General features: G+C 40.1%; 1 protein-coding gene across 4 annotated transcripts in view; it reads right to left on the bottom strand.

Annotated features, from left to right (window-relative positions):
* Positions 1–20,939, bottom strand: part of PGBD2 (piggyBac transposable element derived 2) — a 36,355-nt gene that overhangs the window by 2,322 nt on the left and 13,094 nt on the right. For 2 of the 4 annotated variants that reach the window (XM_053218448.1, XM_053218451.1), the window contains exons 3-4: positions 18,434–18,497; positions 5,037–5,132 (exon numbers count right to left, since the gene is read on the bottom strand). The exons of 1 other annotated variant lie outside the window; for it this stretch is intronic. In XM_053218448.1, the coding sequence (XP_053074423.1) occupies positions 5,037–5,132; positions 18,434–18,450 (113 nt within the window). In that variant the 5' untranslated portion in view covers positions 18,451–18,497. The remainder of the gene's footprint in view (positions 1–5,036; positions 5,133–18,433; positions 18,498–20,939) is intronic. One more of the 4 variants, XM_015071762.3, reaches the window with a different exon arrangement.

Here is a 20,939-nt window from a genome sequence, read left to right as displayed (position 1 = left end):
GTCACATCACTTGGAACACCCAGGAAATCGATCTGCAGAGTGGCAAAAGGACCTGCATGGTTGGAGGGAGACAGGGTGGCAGGTGTGAGGTACATGGATATGAATTGGTGGATAGAAAAATGGCAGTGCTGCAGAGGGGGAGGAAACCCTTTCTGGTAAGAGAAAAGAAGGGAGGGAAAGAGAGAGGTGTTGAGAGAGTATAGCACTGGGTTCACACAAGAGGAAAATCTCTCTAGACCACAGACTGGGGTGCAAGAAGTACTGAGCGTTACAGGTTTTTGTTATGTTTTGTGGTTTGCAAACAGCGTGTGCAGCTCAACCCTGAAGTTTTGGAAGTGTGTGACTCTATAGCAGAGAGCTGTAGTGTGTGGTCATGGGGGGAAGGAAGGAGCTGGCCCCAGAGTGCATAGCCTGGTGTAGGGACCTTCAAGGCACACTGGGAGAGAACATTCCCCTTCCTGGTGTACTTTTGGAAGAGGTTTATTGCCTCTCCAAGGACAAAAGAACCTATAGGTGCCAGCTAATGGTGTTTCATCAGCAGGGGACAGAGGTACAGCAGATAGCATATGACCTTGTTGCTGCTTTCAGTGGTGCTACACTATACACTCCACACAACATGCTGGCGAGGAACTATTCTTCTGGGACAAAAACCATCTGACACAGCATGTAGAGGCTCTACTCCAGAGGAGGGAAGCAGGTCCATGTAGTGCTGTGCCCATTAAGTTTTCAAGTTTTGTATTCCAGCTGCACACCAAGGAAAAACTCAAGAAAGCTGTGGTGCAGGGCAAGTTGACTGCCCTTACTATCTGTGAGGACTGCCTGAATGGTGGGGGATGTGAGATTCTTTCTGGGGACAAAGATTGGGGTGGCGTCATTTTCCCCCAATACCAACACAGTGGGACTTCTGAGACCAACACAGCAGCCCCCAGCAGAGGTGGGACCCGGTTACACCACAACCTGCCTCAAAGTGCCTGGTAACTGCTTATTTACTGGAGTAAGACTGACTCTGAGCCATTTCAGTCAGTCTCTCACGCAGAAGACCACCATAGGCAGCACCCTGCATGTACCAACTGTACTGAAAATTGAATGCTTCAAAATGACACATGTAGTTCTGGTGGAAACAGGACCAGGTTTACTTTTTTTCTGCCACAGCCCCCCCCCCCCATTTGTTTGTTTATTTGTTTTTCTTTCTTTCTTTTTTCTTCTAGAATCAGGCTCATACTGTTTTGTATGTTTGTTAGTTTGCTATTTTCATTTCCTTTCTCCTTTTTGGGAGGGTGAAGCTTCTTTTTTCTTTTATTTGTCTTTTATTTTTTTAGCTTTCTTTCTCTTTGAATTCAGCTTATAGTTTTTTGATTGGTGTTTTTTGTTCCTTTTCCCTTTCTTTTACAGGATCAGGTTTTTTATTGTTTGTTTTGTTTTTTTTTTTCCAGGCTTATTTTAATGAACAAATCAAAGCAAACCCAGCTAAAGGTCCAAACACTCTACACTGTAAGAAAGGAGGAGCTCTATGGATGAATGGATAAAGAAGTTGTGGAGTATTACTCGGCAATCAAAAAGAATGAAATCTTGTCATTTGCAACTACATGGATGGAACTAGAAGGGGTTATGAGCAAATCATAGCAGAAAACTTTCCTAACCTGGGGAAAGACACAGACATAAAAATCCAGGAATCACAGAGGGCCCCCATTAGATTCAACAAAAACTGACCATCAATAAGGCATATAATAGTCAAATTCACAAAATACTCAGGCAAGGAAAGAATCATGAAAGCAGCAAGGGAGAAAAAGTCCCTAAATTACAAGGGAAGACAGATCAGGTTTGCAGGAGACCTATCCAAAGAAACTTGGCAGGCCAAAAAGGAGTGGCAGGATATGTTCAATGTGCTGATTCAGAAAAATATGCAGTCAAGAATTCTTTATCCAGCAAGGCTGTCATTCAAAATAGAAGGAGAGATAAAAAGTTTCCCAGACAAAAGAAAATTAAAGGAGTTTGTGAGCACTAAACCAGCCCTGGAAGAAATTTTAAGGGGGATTCTCTGAGGGGAGAAAAGATGAAATAATAAACAAAAAAAAAGGCAACAAAGACTAGAAAGGACCAGAGAACACCACCAGAAACTCCAACTCTGCAACCAACATAATGGCAATAAGTTCATACCTTTCAGTTATCACTCTAAATGTCAACGGACTCAGTGCTCCAATCAAAAGACACAGGGTAACAGAATGTATAAGAAAACAAGATCCATGTATATTCTGTTTACAAGAGACCTACTTTAGACTTAAAGACACCTTCAGATTGAAAGTAAGGGGATGGAGAGCCATCTATCATGTTAATGGTCCACAAAAGAAAGCCGGAGTAGCCATACTTATATCAGACAATCTAGACTTTAAACTAAAGGCTGTATCAAGAGATGAAGAAGGGCATTATATCATAATTAAGGGGTCTATCCACCAAGAACACCTAACCATTGTAAACATTTATGCTCCAAATGTGAAAGCACCCACATATATAAATCAATTAATTACAAACATAAAGAAACTCATTGATAGTAATACCATAATAGTAGGGGACTTCAACACCCCACTCACAGCAATGGACAGATCATCTAATCAAAACATCAACAAGGAAACAATGGCTTTGAATCACACACTGGACCAGATGGACTTAATAGATATATTCAGAACATTTCATCCTAAAGCAGCAGAATATACATTCATCTCCAGTGCACATGGAACGTTTCTCCAGAATAGACCACATACTGGGACACAAATCAGCCCTCAACAAGTACAAAAGTATTGAGATCATACCATGCATATTTTCAGACCACAATGCTATGAAACTTGAAATCAACCACAAGAAAAAATTTGGAAAGGTAACAAATACTTGGAGACTAAATAACATCCTACTAAAGAATGAATGGGCTAACTAAGAAGTTAAAGAGAAAATTAAAAAGTTCACGGAAGCCAATGAAAATGATAACACCACAACCCAGAACCTCTGGGACTCAGCAAAGGTGGTCATAAGAGGAAAGTATATAGCAATCCAGGCCTTCCTAAAGAAGGAAGAAAGGTCTCAGATACAAAACCTAACTTTATGCCTTAAAGAGCTGGAAAAACAACAGCAAATAAAACCCAAAACGAGCTGAAGACAGGAAATAACAAAGATTAGAGCAGAAATCAATGCTATGGAAACCAAAAAAACAGTAGAACAGAACAATGAAACCAGAAGCTGGTTCTTTGAAAGAATTAACAAAATTGATAAACCACTAGCCAGTTTGATCAAAAAGAAAAAGGAAAGGACCCAAATAAATACAATCAAAAATGAAAGAGGAGCGATCACAACCAACACAGCAGAAATAAAAACAATACTAAGAGAATATTATGAGAAATTATATGCCAATAAAATGGGCAATCTGGAAGAAATGGACAAATTCCTAGAATCATATACACGACCAAAACTGAAACAGGAAGAAACAGAAAATTTGAACAGACCCATAACCAATAAGGAAATCGAATGAGTAATCAAAAATCTCCTAAAAAACAAGAGTCCAGGGCCAGATGGCTTCCAGGGGAATTCTACCAAGCATTTAAGGAAGAGTTAACACCTATTCTTTCGAAGCTGTTCCAAAAAATAGGAATGGAAGGAAAACTTCCAAATTCTTTCTATGAAGCCAGCATTACCTTGATTCCAAAATGAGACAGAGGTCCCACTAAAAAGGAGAACTAACTATAGACCAATTTCCCTGATGAACATGGATGCAAAAATCCTCAACAAGATATTAGCCAACCAGATCCAACAATACATTAAACAAATTATTCACCATGACCAAGTGGGATTTATACCTGGGATGCAGGGCTGGTTCAATATCCGCAAAACAATTAACGTGATTCATCACATCAATTAAAGAAAGGAAAGAACCATATGATCCTTTCAATAGATGCAGAGAAGGCATTTGACAAAATACAGCATCCTTTCTTTATAAAAAACCTCAAGAAATTAGGGATAGAAGGAGCTTATCTCGAGATCATAAAAGTCATATATGAATGATAATGGTAATATTCTCAATGGGGAAAAACTGAGAGCTTTCCCCCTAAGGTCAGGAACAAGACAGGGATGTCCACTCTTGCCACTGTTATTCAACATACTATTGGAAATCTTAGCCTCTGCAATCAGACAACACAAAGAAATGAAACGCATCTAAATCAGCCAGGAGGAGGTCAAACTTTCACTCTTTGCAGATGACATGATACTCTATATGAAAAACCCAAAAGATTCCACCAAAAAAATGCTAGAATTAATTCATGAATTCAGCAAAGTTGCAGGATATAAAATCAATGCACAGAAATCGGGTGCATTCCTATACACCAACAATGAAGCAACAGAAAGAGTAATCAAGGAATCGATCCCATTTACAGTTGCACCAAAAAACATAAAATACCTAGGAATAAATCTAACCAAAGAGGTGAAAAATCTATACACTGAAAACTATAGAAAGCTTATGAAAGAAATTGAAGATGACACAAAAAAAATGGAAAAAGATTTCATGCTCCTGGATAGTAAGAACAAATATTGTTAAAATGTCCATATTACCCAAAGTAATCTACACAGTCAATGCAATCCCTATCAAAATAACACCAGCATTCTTCACAGAGCTAGAACAAATCATCCTAAAATTTGTATGGAACCAGGAAAGACCCCGAATACCCAAAGCAATCTTGAAAAAGAAAACCAAAGCAGGATGCATCACAATCCCAGACTTCAAGCTATATACTATAAAGCTGTAATCATCAAGACAGTATGGTACTGGCACAAGAACAGACACTCAGATCAATGCAACAGAATAGAGAACCCAGAAATGGACCCACAAACGTATGGCCAACTAATGTTGGACAAAGCAGGAAAGACTATCCAATGGAATAAAGACAGTCTCTTCAGCAAGTGGTGCTGGAAAAACTGGACAGCGACATGCAGAAGAATGAACCTGGACCATTTTCTTACACCATACACAAAAATAAATTCAAAAGTAGATGAAAGACCTCAATGTAAGACAGGAAATCATTAAAGTTCTCGAGGAGAAAGCAGGTAAAAACCTCTTTGATCTTGGGGGCAGCAACTTCTTACTCAACACGTCTCTGGAGGTAAGGGAAACAAAAGCAAAAATCAACTACTGGGACCTCATCAAAATAATCTTCTGCATAGCGAAGGAAACAATCAGCAAAACTAAAAGGCAACCGAAAGAATGGGAGAAGATATTTGCAAACGACATATCAGATAAAGGGTTAGTTGTCAAAATCTCTAAAGAACTTATCAACAACACCCAAAAAACCAAATAATTCAGTGAAGAAATGGGCAAAAGATATGAATAGACATTTCTCCAAAGAAGACATCCAGATGGCCAACCAACACATGAAAAAATGCTTAACTTCACTCATCATCAGGGAAATAGAAATCAAAACCACCATGAGATACCACCTCACCCCTGTCAGAATGGCTGACATTAACAACTCAAGCAACAACAGATGTTGGCAAGGATGTGGAAAAAGAGGATCTCTTTCCACTGCTGGTAGGAATGCAAGCTGGTGCAGCCACTCTGGAAAAGTGTGGAGATTCCTCAAAAAATTAAAAATAGAACTACCCTATGACCCAGCAATTGCACTACTAGGTATTTATGCAAGGGATACAGGTATGCTGTTTCAAAGAGACACATGCACCCCATGTTTATAGCAGTACTATCAACAATAGCCAAAGAATGGAAAGAGCCCAAATGTCCACACACAGATGAATGGATAAAGAAGATGTGGTATATGTATATATACACAATGGAATATTACTAGGCAATCAAAAGGAATGAAATCTTGCCATTTGCATCTACATGGATGGAACTAGAGGGTATTATGCTAAGCGAAATTAGTCAGAGAAAGACAAATATCATATGTCTTCACTCATATGAGGACTTTAAGACACAGAACAGATGGACACAAGGGAAGGAAGCAAATATCATATAAAAACAGGGAGGGGGACAAAACATAAAAGACTCTTAAATATGGAGAACAAACTGAGGGTTATTGGAGGGGTTGGGAGGGGGGATGGGCTAAATGGGCAAGGGGCATTAAGGAATCTACTCCTGAAATTATTGTTGCACTATATGCTAACTAATTTGAATGTAAATTAAAAAAATAAAATAAATTAAAAAAAGAAGATGTGGTGTATATGTATACATATATATACATACATACATACAATGGAATATTAGCATCAAAAGGAATGAAATCTTGCCATTTCCAATGACGTGGATGGAGCTAGAATATATTTTGCTAAACGAAATAAGTCAATCAGAGAAAACAAACATCATATGATTCCACTTATATGTGGAATGTATGAAACAAAACAGATGAACATATGGGAATGGAGGGAAGAAGGAGAAGAAAAGAAACCACAAGAGACTTAACAACAGAGAACAAACAGGGCTGACGGTGGGAGATAGGCTAAATTGGTGTTGGGTATTAAGGAGGGCACTTGTGATGAGCACTGGGTGTTATATGTAAGTGATAAATCACTAAATTCTACTTCTGATACACCTATATGTTAACTAACTTAAATTTAAATAAAATCTTAGGGGAAAAAATGCCAACTTTGTAAATCACTGAATTCTAGTTCTGAAACCAATATTGCACTGTATATTAACTAACTATATTTAAATAAAAAGTAGGTAACAACAACAAAGAAATGTTACATACCTTCTTCCTTCTTAATGTGTCTTGAATACAGAATTCCCTTTACTGATAAATGACAGGTGCCACTGTCATAACCCAAATGACAGTAACCACCAAAAAGGAAGCCTAGGCTGCTGAAGTGACATCCACTGATGTCTTCCGATTCATTGGTCCCAGCAGCTCTACTTTCATGCTTCAGTCTTACCTTTGTCTTCCCTTTCCCTTATTAATTTGGCAAATATAAGGTTCCTCCCTCCCAAATTCCCAAGCTCTCCCTACTTGACCTCTTACTACCCAATATCAGGACCTGAACAGATTCAGACAAATTTTCAGATGGTTCCCTCAGTATCAGACATCTTACTATACACTAGTTGCAATTCAGAAGGCAAACAGATTTAGAAAACATGGAAACCCTGTCTATCCTAACTCTCCCTGTGCACTAGGATCTAAATGGATGACAAGAGATACCTATATTTAATGAGCACCAACCACAAGCAGGCACTTCCCAGTAACTGGCAATGGACACACTCCGCTCCTGACCTGCACAGCACTTGTCTACCTGGAGGTGAAAGATGACAGTTCAGCACACAAGTAGCTATGCAAGATGGGGGCCATCCTGGACAATGGGCAGAGAATGTAGCAAAGGAGTAGGACTGGGGTTACTATTTTAGATGGATGATAAGTGAAGGCTCCCAGGCAGGTGGCCTGAAAAAAGAGGGAGGGGGCCTTACAGACAGCTAGAAACAGGGTGTCCCAGGCAGAGAAAAAGAATTGTAGGCACAAGGCCCTGAGCCTGAAGGGACTTGATAACTGTGAACAGCAAGGAGGTCAGTGAGACTTCAGATGTAGTAAAGGGAGGAGAGCAGAGCACAGGCTACCAGGACCAGGACCCACAGGGCTCTATAGGCCCTAATGAGGACTTTCAGTAGTGTTCAGCTGTCACAGGAAGCCCTCTAGTAGGATGCAGAAGGGGCAGTGACACACATCACTGGCTATGAGAATGGACGGGCAAGGAAGGTGGGCTCTACTGCTGCCCTGTGTCACTCTGGCCCAACCTCCACATGAGAAGAATCTCAAACCAGAGGGAAGACACAAGCTTTACCACAAAGGTTATTTCTCTACAGACCTACCCTTGGACTTGGGAGTTCACTGCATTAGAGATTCACTACAACCTTATTTGGTGAACACGGACTCCATCAGCCTCTGTACTAGACTCTACTAGGGCACAGGAGATCTGACCTCAGGGAAGGCAAGGTATTTCTCATGCTATGCCAGAAAGGGAACCCAGCTTTCAGGGATAGGAAATCTGAAGCACTTCCCATGGACCTCAGACTGAGAGGTTCTCAGGGGTCAGTAGACAACTTGCCATCTTCTCAGCCTCTCCTATTTTCGAGCAGCAGATCCAGGCCTATATAGTCAGGGTTTCCACCACTCTCACTATCTAAGCTCCTGTGTGCCCCCATGCCTCCAAAAACTTTCTGTACATAGTTGTTAAGACTCCTGGAGTAGGACAGGATTTAGATGTCAGAGTAGTAGGGGGACCCTATACTTACTTTGTCCATCAAACATAGCTAGATAAATATCAAATCCATTCCAAACACCCAAGAAATGAATCTGAGGACTGAGAGAACAAACTGCACAACTACAGGGTAAAAGAGGCCACACTGTGGAAGGGAGGAGGTGCAGAGAAGTGATTAGCGAGAAAAGAATCGTGGGTGCTGTGGGGGGTAAGGAGCCCTGATCACACAGGAAAGAGATTCAGAGACAGAGAGCACATGTGAGAAAGCATGTGCATGTAGGGCACTTCACAAGAAAAACACTTCCCCAAAACCACTGAGAAGCAAAACAATTGGGGCTGACTATTGCCAAGTTTTTCCAAGCAGTGGAACTCAAAGTCAGAAGTTTTAGAAGTCCATGCCATGACCAGAGACAGAACCTGACCAGCACAGATGTGCTTCTGTTGAGAGGGAGGGCAGCGGCCTGGGAGAAGACAGATGGTCTACAGATACCCTGGGCCACACTGGGACAGACAGATCTCCTCCTTACAGTGCATTTGAGAGAGGTGGCACTGCCAGCGGGTGCCACTGAGCTACCCTATTCATTCCAATAGGAGCAGAGACATCTGCTGAGACCAGGTAACCTGAAAATCAGCCTTTCGCTGTGCTTTACCATACTCCAAGTGGCCGCACATTCTGTGACTGCCCTTCTGAGACAAGCAGGCACCAGCCACAGTGTAGTGAGACCCCACCCCAGATGATTAGTGCAGGGTCAACCATGCCAGGTCCCTTTGGAGTTCTGAAACTCAGCACAGGTTGTGTCCAGCATAGGACCATGATGCTGGGTGGGCAAAAGGCTCAGACACAGAATGGGTGAAGGCAGAGAGATCTGAGGGATTCCTGGGACACAGGAGGGGAGATTGTTCGATCTTCAGTGAGGGTTTCCTGAACATCAGTGGGCGCAAACGCCCCTCTGCAGGAAGACAGTGGGCTGAAACTATATTCCTCACCTATCAGCACAGACAGACTTAAGTGAGCAACACAGCAGACACATTAGAGGCCTGAGCCACTTACTCCAAGACCCACCCCTGTAGGCTCTGCAGGTGCTTTTTCATGAGTGCAATTGTGCCTGAGAGCCAGAGCAGAAGCAGGTCCCTCTGCTAGAAGACGAGCACAAACCCCTTGCACCTACCAAGTCTACTGACAACGGAGTGATGCAAAACTTCAGCTCTAGTGGAAAATGGATCTGGCCTTTTGAACAAGCAGACCAAAACACACCGAGTTAAAACTCACCACACACTGGGCAAGGCCCAAACACAACCCAGTACAGACAAGGTGAAACTGCAGAGGACTGACGTGAGGGAAAGAGCAGTTAAAACACAAAAGCAGAGTGTACAAACTGCACACCAGAAACACTTCCTGGAGCGCCAAGCCGGGGTCAGTATATAGCATCTTCTTAATATAGCCTTTACTCTCAGAAGCAGGAAATATAACAGGCTTTCCTAACACAGAGAAAACAGAAACTAAAGCAAAGTGCCAAGATGGAGAAATGGATCACAAAACAAAAAATAAGAAAAGGTCATAGCCAGAGATCTAATCAAAATAGATATAAGTAATATGCCTGTACCAGGATTTAAAACAACAATCATAAGGATATAGCTGGGCTTGAGAAAAGCATAGAAGACACCAAGGAGTCTCTTAACACAGAGATAAAAGATCTAAAAACTAGTCAGACAGTAATAAAAAATGCTATAACTGAGATGTGAAACCAACTCTAAGAAATGACCATGAGAATGGAAGAGGCAGAGGAATGAGTAAGTGATAATGTAAGATAAAATTATGGAAGATAATAAAGCTGAGAAGAATAGGGAAAGAAAACCTTAGATCAGAATGTAGACATAGGGAACTCAACAACTCCATAAGACGTAATAACATTTGTATCACAGGAGTGCCAGAAGAAGAGAGGAAAACAGGGGCAGAAACTTATTTGAGCAAATTATTGTGAAAAATGTCCCTAATCTGGGGAAGGAAACAAACATTCAAGTCAAGGACACACAGAGAACTCCCACCATAATCAACAAAAGCAGGGCAACACCAAGACATATTGTAGAAAAATTTGCAAAATACAGAGTTAAGGAAAAAATCCTGAGAGCAGCAAGGAAAAAGAAATCCCTAAGTCATAAGGGAAGACAAATAAGGTTAGCATACTTATCAGCAGAAACTTGGCAGACTAGCAGGGAGTGGCATGATATATTCAAAGTGAATGGGAAAAATACGCAGCCAAGAATACTTTATCCAGCAATGCTGCCATTTAGAATAGAAGGAGAGATAAAGAGTTTCCCAGATAGGTAGGAGTTAAGATGGCAGAGCAGTAAGGGGACCCTGAGCTTGTCTTGTCCCTGAAACACAGCTAGATCATCATCAAACCATTTTGAACACTTAGGAAATTGATCTGAGAATTATTGCAACAATCTGCATAATTTGAATCAGAGAACTTAGCAGGTACATGGTGTGGAGAGGTGGACTGGGGGGAGAAAAGCTGAGGAGCTGTAGAGGGTAGGAAGCCATTTTTGCAGAGAGAGGACTGGGGAGAAGGCAGCACATCAGGATCATGCAAGAAAAGCCCTCCCCCCAAAAGTAGCTGGAGAGAAAGAAAGAAAGAGTGAAAACACTCGCATGGGACTAGACAAGAAATCTGTTCACAAAAACCACTGATGGAAGAAAGGAGGGGATTTCAATACCACCAGGATTCTATATACAGCTATATTCTATAATAGGACAGAATCTGAAGTTTTGGAGCTCAGTGCTTGGCGGTGCTCTGGTGAGTAAGTCAGGTGAATCCCCAGGAGCAGGAAGCATAGTTTGAGGGGTCCATGTGCCACCTGGGGAAAAGTGGTTCTCCTGATTGGAGTGTACTTGGTAGAGGCCATAGGCTTCCCCATGGGCAAAATTCCTGGCATATCCTAGAGAGCTACCATGTAGCTGTAGTACTGAAACAAAGATGCCAGAGTGCACCACGACCTGTACAGGATATGTGCTGTGATTCACCATAAACTCTGAGCCTCTGCTGCTGTGGGATCATGCAAATGTTTTCTGTGGACACCCTTCCCCAAAGCATTAGCATGGGTCCAAGCCACAGGGATCTCTGAAGTGAGGGGTTTTGAAACACAGCTCTGTGTGAGATAAAACTCGGGAGGGAGGTGCCACCTGGAAGGGACACAGCTTGGACACAGACAGGGTGAAGGCAGGGAGCAGATAGAGGCCTGAGACCAAGGAGAGGCACTTGAATGCATGTCCACAAGGGCAAAAATTCCCACATCAGACACTAGAGAGCTCTGTGAAGTCATTCTCACCACTAACAAGCATACATGCATGGATGCACTCCTTGATCGACACCCATAAGCTAAGCAGTGCCACCAAATGGAGAACAGAAACAGTTACCCCACGCCCCACCCAGCTGTGCCCTCTAGGCACATGCCCCAGAAGACCAGGACAAATCCTTCCACCTACTTAGTCTACGAATTATAGTGTCTTACGAAGATTTCATTCTAGGGGAAAATGAATGTACTTCATTCAGGTTTCATTCTGTTTGCTTCTTCATTTGTTTGTTCGTTTTCTTTCCTTCTGTTTTTGCTTATCTTTTTTTTTCCTTCATTCTTTTCTCTTTCTTGGATACAGAAAAAGCAATTTTTTATTTTTTTTTAATTTTCCTTATTTTATTCTATTACTTAAGAACTGTATTTTTCAATTTAAAATTTTGTTTATAGGGGCGCCTGGGTGGCTCAGTCAGTTGAGCATCCGGCTTTGGCTCAGGTCATGATCTCACGGTTTGTGAGTTCAAGCCCCATGTCAGGCTCCGTGCTGACAGGTCAGAGCCTGGAGCCTGCTTCCGATTCTGTGTCTCCCTCTCTCTCTGCTCCTCCCCCAGTCATGCTCTGTCTCTCTCTCAAAAATAAACATTAATTTTTTTTTTTTAATTTTGTTTATAGTTTTTTGTTTTCCTTTTTTTTCTCTCTTTTCTATCAACCTCTCAACAAGCAGAAAGAAACACACCTAGGGGCACCTGGGTGGCTCAGTTGGTTAAGTGTCTGACTTCAGCTGAAGTCATGATCTCACAGCTCGTGAGTTCGAGCCCTGAATCAGGCTCTGTGCTGACAGCTCAGAGCCTGGAGCCTGCTTCAAGTTCTGTGACTCCCTCTTCTGCCCCTCCCCTGCTCATGCTCTGTCTCTCCAAAAATAAATAAACATTAAAAAAATTAAAAAAAAAAGAAAGAAACACACCTAGTATCTAGCTTCCATTATTTGATTTGTATTGTATTATCTTGTTTGTAATTTTTTAATTTTAATTTTTTATTTATTTATTTTTTGCCTCCAAAATGACAAGACAGAGGAATTCACCCCAAAAGAAAGAACATGAAAAAATGATGGCCAGGGATTTAATCAACACAGATATAAGAATCATGAGTGAATTAGAATTTCAAACCACAAGTATAATAATATTAGTTGGAGTTGAAAAAAGCACAGAAGATGCCAGAGAATCCCTTTCTGCAGAGATAAAAGAATTAAAATATAGTCAGGCCAAAATTAAAAATGCTATAACCAAGATGTAATCTTGAATGGACACCTTGTTGGCAAAGATAGACAAAGCAGAGAAGAGACTCAATAATACAGAAGATAAAATTATGGAAAAGAAGGAAACAGAAAAAAGAAGGAAACAAAGGCAAAAGACTATGATACAAGACTGAGAGAATATAAATTATTAAAGAGGAATACCATTTGTATCATAGGAATCACAGAAAATAAGGAAAGAGAAAAGGGGGCAGAAGGTTTATGTTAGCAAATTATAGCTGAAACTTTCCTAATCTGGGTAAAGATACAGACATCAAAATTCAAGAAGCACAGAGAATTCCCATTAGATTTAACAAAAACCAACATCACTACGGCATATCATAGTCAAATTCACAAAACACAGACAAGGAAAGAACCCTGAAAGCAGCAAGGAAAAAAGTCCTTAACCCACAAGGGAAGACAGATCAAGCTTGCAGTGGATATTCCACAGATACATGGCAGACCAGAAAGGAGTGGCAGTATATATTCAACGTGCTTATAGGAAAAATATGCAGCCAAGAATTCTTTATCTAGAAAGGCTGTCATTCAGAATAGAAAAAGAGATGCATAGTTCTCCAAACAAAACCAGCCCTGCAAGAAATCATAAGGAGGACTTTTGAGTGGAGAAAAAACAAAACAAACAAACAAAAATCAGACCAAAGGCAACAAAGATTAGAATGGGCCAGAGAGAACATCAACAGAAACACCAACTCTACAGGACACACAATGGCACTAAATTAATATCTTCCAATAATCACTCTAAATGTAAAAGGACTGAATGCTCCAATCAAAAGACATAGGGTATCAGAATTGATAAAAAAAAAAAAAAAAACCATTTATATGCTAATTACAAGAGACTCATTTTAAACCTAAAGACATATGCAGATTGAATGTAAAGCAATGGAAAACCATCTATCGTGGCAATGGACATTAAAAGAAAGCCAGAATAGACATACCTATATCAGACAAACTAGATGTTAAAACAAAGACTGTAACAAGAGATGAGGAAGGGCATTATATAATAATTAAGGGTCTATCTACAAAAAAGATCTAACAGTTGTAAATATCTATGCTGCCAAGTTGGGAACAACCAAATTATAAATCAATCACAAACAGAAAGAAACTCATTGATAAAAATACCATAGTAGTAGGGGACTTTAACACCCAAATTACAACAATGGACAGATCATGTAAACAGAAAATCAACAAGAAAGAAAATAATCGCTTTGACTGATACAATGCACCAGATGGACTTAACAGTTATATTCAGAACATTTCATCCTAAAGTAGCAGAACACACATTCTTTTCCAGTGCACATGTAACATTCTCCAGAAAAGATCACATATTGGGTCACAAATCAGCACTCAGCAAGTACAAAAAGATTTACATCATACCATGCATATTTTTAGACAAAAACACTATGAAACTTGAAATCAACCAGAAGAAAAAATATTTGGAAAGACCACAAATATTTCGACATTAAAAAAAAATAAATCCTACTAAAGAATGAATGGGTTAACGAAGAAAGTAAAAAAGAAATTTAAAAACACATGGGAGCCAATGAAATGAGAACACTATTGTCCAAAACCTTTGGGATTCAACAAAGGCAGTCATAAGAGGAAAGTATATAGCAATCCAGACATTCCTAAATAAGGAAGTAAATTCTTAGATACATAACCTAATCTTATATCTAAAGAAATTGGAAAAACAACAGCAAATAAAGTCCAAAACCAGAAGAAGAGGAAAATAATAAAGATTAGGGCAGAAATCAATGATATCAAAAAAACAAAACAAAACAAAAACAGAACAGATCAATGAAACCAGGAGCCGGTTCTTTGAAAGAATTAACAAAATTGATAAACTCCTTGCCATATTTATTAAAAAGAAAAAGGAATAGGACCAAGTAAATAAAATCACGAATGAAAGAGGAGAGATCACAACCGGCTCACAGAAATGAAAACTATAATTAAGAGAATACTATGAAAATTATATGCCAACAAACAGGGCAATCTGGAAGATGGACCAATTTCCTAGGAACTCACAAACTACCAAAAATGAAACAGGAAGAAATAGAAAATTCAACCAGCAAAGACATTCAATCAGTAATCAAAAATCTCCCAACAAACAAGGGTCTAAGGGTGGATGGATTCCCAAGGGAATTCTACTAAACATTTAAAGAAGAGATAATACCTATTATTCTGGACGTGTTCCAAAAAATACAAATGGAAGGAAAACTTCCAAACTCATTCTATGAAGCCAGTATTACTTTGATTCCAAAACCAGTCAAAGTTCCCACTAAAAAGGGTGTCTGTAAAAGTTACAGACCAATCTCCTTGATGAACATGGATGCAAAAATTCTGAACAAGATACTAGCAAGTTGAATCCAACAATGCATTGAAAGAATTATTCACCATTATCAAGTGGGATATATTCCAATATTCGCAAATCAACATCATAACACCACATTAATAAAGGATAAGAACCATAAGATCCTCTCAATTGATGCAGAAAAAGCATTTGACAAAATACAGCATCCTTTCTTGATAAAAATCCTCCAGAGAGTAGGGATAGAAGGAACATAATGCAACATAATAAAGGCCACATATGAAAGACCCACAGCTAGTAACAATCTCAATGGGGAAAAACTGACAGCTTTTCCCCTAAGGTCAGGAACATGAGAGGGATGTACATTCTCACCACTGTTGTTCAACATAGTAATGGAAGTCCTAGCCTCAGCAATCAGACAACACAAATGAAAGGCATCCAAAATGGCAAGAAAGAAGTCAAACTTTCACTCTTTGCAGATGACATGATACGCTCTCTATGTGGAAAACTCAAAAAACTCCACCAAAATACTGCTAGAACTGATACATGAATTTGGCAAAGTCACAGGATATAAAATCAATGTAGGGGTGCTTGGGTGACTCGGTCAGTTGGGTGGCCGACTACAGCTCAGGTCATGATCTCGTGGTCTGTGAGTTCGAGCCCCACATTCGGCTCTGTGCTGACAACTCAGAGCCTGAAGCCTGCTTCCAATTCTGTGTCTCTCTCTCTGTCCCTTCCCTGCTTGCTCTGTCTCTCTCTCTCTCTCTCAAAAATAATAAGCATTAAAAATTTTTTTTTTAGTAAAATAAAATTAACATAAAGAAATCGATTGAATTTCTATACACCGATAATGAAGCAGAAGAAAATGAAGGGCTCAATCCCATTTACAATTATAGCAAAACCATAAAATACGTAGGAATAAACCCAACCAAAGAAGCAAAAGATCTGTCCACTGAAAACTACAGAATGTTTATTCAAGAAATTGAAGAGAACTGAAGAAATGGAGAAACATTCCATGCTCATGGACTGGAAGAACAAATACTGTAAAAATGTCTATACTATCCAAAGCAATCTTTACATTGAATGCAATCTGTATCAAAATAACTCTAGCATATTTCACAGGCCTACAACAATTTCAAAATTTGTATGGAACCAAAAAGACCCCAGATAGCCAAAGTAATATTGAAAATGAAAACCAAAGCTGGAGGCATCACAATTTCTGATTTCATGAAGCTGTATTACAAAGCTGTAGTCATCAATACAGTATGGTACTAGCATAAAAACAGACAAAAAGATCAGTGAAACAGAGAACCCAGAAAGAGACCCACAGATGTATGTAAAACTAATCTTTGATAAAGCAGGAAAGAATATCCAATGAAGAGACAGACTCTTCAGCAAATGGTGTTAGGAAAACTGGACAGCAACATGCAGAAGAATACACCTGGACCACTTTCTTGTACCATACACAAAAATAAATTAAAAATGGATGAAAGACCTAAATGTGAGACAGGAAACCATCAAAATCCTAGAGGAGAATACAGGCGGCAACCTCTTTGACGCTGGCCATAGCCACTTCTTACTAGATACATCACTGGAAGCACAGAAACAAAAGTGAAAATGAACTACTGGGACTTGAAGAAGATAAATAGGTCCTGCACAGCAAAGGTAACTATCAACAAAACTAAAAGGCAACCTACGGTACGGGAGAAGATATTTCCAAATGACATATCTGATTGATAAAAGGTTAGTATCCAAATCTATAAAGAACTTATAAACTGCAATACTCCCAAAAAAATAATCCAGTTAAAAAACTGGCAGAGGACATGAATAGAATCTTCTCCAATGAAGACATCCCAATGGCTAACAGAAACATGAAAAGATGTTCAAAACCACTCATCAAGGAAATACAAATCAAAACTACAATGAAATACCACCTCACACCTGTCAGAATAGCTAAAATTAACACAAGAAAACAACGGATATAGGAGAAGATGCAGAGAAAGGGGAGCTCTCTTTCACTGATGGTTGGAATGCAAATTGGTGCAGCCACTCTAAAAGAGATGGAGGTTCCTCAAAAGTTAAATATAGAATTACCCTATGATCCAGCAGTTGTACTACTAGGTATTTATGCAAAGAATACAAAAACACAGATTCTAAGGGGCATGTGCACTTCATATTTATAGCAACATTATCAATAATAGCCAAATTATAGAAGGAGACCAAATGTCCATCAATTGATAAATGGATAAAGATGTCGTGTATACACATACACACACACACACACACACACACACACACACACACAATGGAATATTAGTTATTAAAAAGAATGAAATCTTGTCATTTGCAAATTCGTAGATGGAGGTAGAGTGTGTTAAGTGAAATAATTCAGTTAGATAAATACCTTATGATTTCACTCATATATGGAATTAGAAAAAAAAAAAGAGATGCACATAGAAGAAGGAATAAAACAAAAGGAGGGATGCAATCCATAAGAGACTCTTAACTATAGAGAACAAACTGAGGGTTGCTGGAGGGTTGGAGGTGGATGGGGAGATGGGCTAACTGGGTGATGGGCATTAAGGAGGACACTTGTGATGAGCACTAGGTGTTATCTGTGAGTGATGAATCACTAAATCCTACTACTGAAACCAACATTGCACTATATGTTAACTAAGTAGAATTTAAATAAAACTTGAAACAAACAAACAAAAAGACTCCTGGAGTGGGAAGGCTTGCAGGGACTGAAGCAGCCCCAGTAGCAACCATCTTGTGCATTAAAAGATGAGGAAAGTAAATCACATTTTTAAATTTTTTTTAATGTTTATTCATTTTTGAGAGACAGAGAGAGAGAGAGAGAGAGAGAGTGTGTGAGTGAGTGGGGGAAGGGCAGAGAGAGAAGGAAACACAGGATCTGAAGCAGCCTCCAGGCTCTGAGCTGTCAGCACAGAACCCGACGCAGGGCTCAAACCAACAAACCATGAGATTATGAGCTGAGCTGAAGTCAGACACTTAATCGACTGAGACACCCAGGCACCCCAGAAAGTAAATCACATTTTTAGATCAAGTATAGACACTGGAACTACAGGGCCACACCTATCCCACACACCCGACCTTGTCTGCCTCACCTTTTCTCCATCCTCCCAGTCTCCTCTCTCTTCCTACTTTTTCCTTCTAGAGACCAAATGCTTAGTGAGGTCAGTAAGACTAAGGGCTAAAAATGTCATGGGCTTGGGCATTTCAAAAAGAATTAATCACTTGCATAAAGTCTTTCATCAAACAGGACTTACCTTGAAGTTGAAGCCATGATATACTGGGAACACAGAGTGGTCTTTATGTGCAAAGTCAAAGAATCTGTAAGGCAACAAAAATTGATTTTTAAAAATTGTATCTTAAGTAGAAAGGCAACAGGACTTTCTAGACCATTTAAGGAAAACAAAAACAAAAACAAAAAGCATCTCTAGCTTAAGGTTCACCAGCAGAGTAAATGGACTGAGTATACAGGGACAGGGATGGTGTCTAGCCAACTGGTTAAGCAGAGGGAAAAACAACAAGATCTCCACCTCACACTTCACATCAAAATACATCGTAGGGCAGAGTTTCCCACCATCAGAATTATTGTCATGTTGGCTGAATGAGTCTTTGCTGTGGGGGGGGGGGGGGGGGACTGTCCTGTGTATTATGGGATGTTTAATAGCTCTCCAGCCCTCTATCCAATAGAAACCAGAATACCCATCCCTTATTTGTAGAAATCAAAAATGTCTCCAGATATTGTCAAGTGTCCCATAGGGTAAAAATTGCTCCTGGTGAACAACTATTATTCTATATCAGGATTGCCAATGAAAATTATTATAATAGTGGAAATGTTTTGTATCATTGGTACCTAATATGGTAGCCATGAGCCACCTGTGATTATTAAACATCTGATATATGGCTTGTGACTGAGAAAGTGAATTTTTAATTTTATGTGATTTCAATTAATTTTAATGTAGATAGTCATATATGCCTAGCCAGCGGCCAGTGCATTTGACAGTGAAGTCCTAGATATGTAAAGAACTGACTATGAAACAAGATTCTCCTTAACAACCAATGAATTAAAGAAGAAATTAAAAAGAAAATTTAAATATATCTTGTTGGAGTGCATGGGTGGCTAAGTTGGTTAAGTGGTTTCAGCTCAAGTCATGACCTTATGGTTCATGAGATCAAACCCTGCATCGGGGTCTGGGAGTCTGCGCTGTCAACACAGAGCCTGCTTGGGATTCTTTCTCTCCCTCTCTCTCTACCCCTCCCCTGCTCATGCTTGCACGCTTGCACATGTGCTCTATCTCTCTCTCAAAAATAAGTAAATAAACATTAAAAAAAATTAAGGGGCACCTGGGTGCCTCAGTGGGTTGAGCATCCAACTTCAGCTCAGGCCATGATCTCACAGTTCGTGAGTTCAAGCCCCACATCAGGCTCGCTACTGTCAGTGCAGAGCCTGCTTCAGATCCTCTGTCCCTCTCTCCTTCCACCCCTCCCCACTTGCACTCTCTCAAAAATAAATAAAATATTAAAAAAAATAAAAAGTATCTTGAAACAAATAAAAAAGAAACACAATATATCAAAACATATAGGATGCAGCAAATGATTTCTAGGAGAGAAGTTTATAGTTATAAACACATACATTAAATAGAAAGATCCAAAAAAAAAAAAACACTTCATATCTTAGGAACTATAAAAAGAATAGATGAATGGATTAATAGATACAATAGAATATCATTCCCCCATAAAAAGAACAAAATCTTGGGCCCCAGGTTACAAATGCAGAGGAGTAGGGTGACCCTAAGTTTGTCTCCTTCCTCGACCACAACTAGATAAATATCAAATCATTATGAACACCCAAGAAACCAATCTGAGGACTGAGAGAACAAAGTTGCATATCTACAAGCAGAAAAAAGACCACCTTGAGGAAGGTATGAGGTGCAAAGAACTGATTTAAGAGAGAAAAGCGCTGCAGGTGCTGCAAAGGACATGGAGCCCTGAATGTGGACAAAGAAGAGTTAAAGAGAATGAGAGAAAGAGTGAGAAAAAGAGTGAAAATGTGCAGGGGATTGCACAAGAAAACTCTTCCCCAAAACCACTGAGTGGCAAAAGGAAAGGGTTTTAATATTGGAGGTTTTATAAACAGCAGAGTGCAGAGTCTAAAGTTTCAGAGATCAGTGCCATCACCGTGGTCATGCCTGGCAGCATTAGCAGTGTTCTGGTGGGGAAGGATGGCAGACACCCAGGAGCAGGCAGATCCCCTGGATCAGACAGGAAGAAAGAGTTCCCCTGTCTGGGGTGCATTGGTAGAGGTGATATGGCCTCTCTGGGGGCAAAAGATCCTGCAGGAGCCATTGAACTGCCCTGTTCATCAGCAAAGGAACAAAGATACTGGCTGAGGACAGCAAACCTTGGTGCTGGCTTTGTGCTGTGATTTACCATAAACTCCAAACTGCTGTGCAGCCACATGACTGTTTTCTGGGACTGCCAGCACTGGCCACAGCACACAGCAAGACCCTCCCCCAGAGGATCAACAGAAGTCTGCACCTCAGGGTGAGTTTTGAAACTCAGTCATGCCACAGATAAAACACAGAAGTGCTGTGCCTCCTGGTAGGCAGACAGTTCATACATAGGATGATGACGGGTATCTGACAGAAGCTTGGAACAAAGGAGGGGTGACTCTTTGATCATCTGTGAGGGCTTCCTAAGGAGCAGTATGCATGAGGTCCCTGATCCAGAGAAAAGAAAGCAGGGAAAAACCATTCTTCCCCCACC

This window comes from Acinonyx jubatus, chromosome A1, assembly GCF_027475565.1.
Source record: "Acinonyx jubatus isolate Ajub_Pintada_27869175 chromosome A1, VMU_Ajub_asm_v1.0, whole genome shotgun sequence".
NCBI classification, from domain to species: domain Eukaryota; kingdom Metazoa; phylum Chordata; class Mammalia; order Carnivora; family Felidae; genus Acinonyx; species Acinonyx jubatus.
The sequence above is the reverse complement of the archived record's forward strand: the minus strand, read 5'-3'. Positions and strand labels throughout refer to the sequence as shown.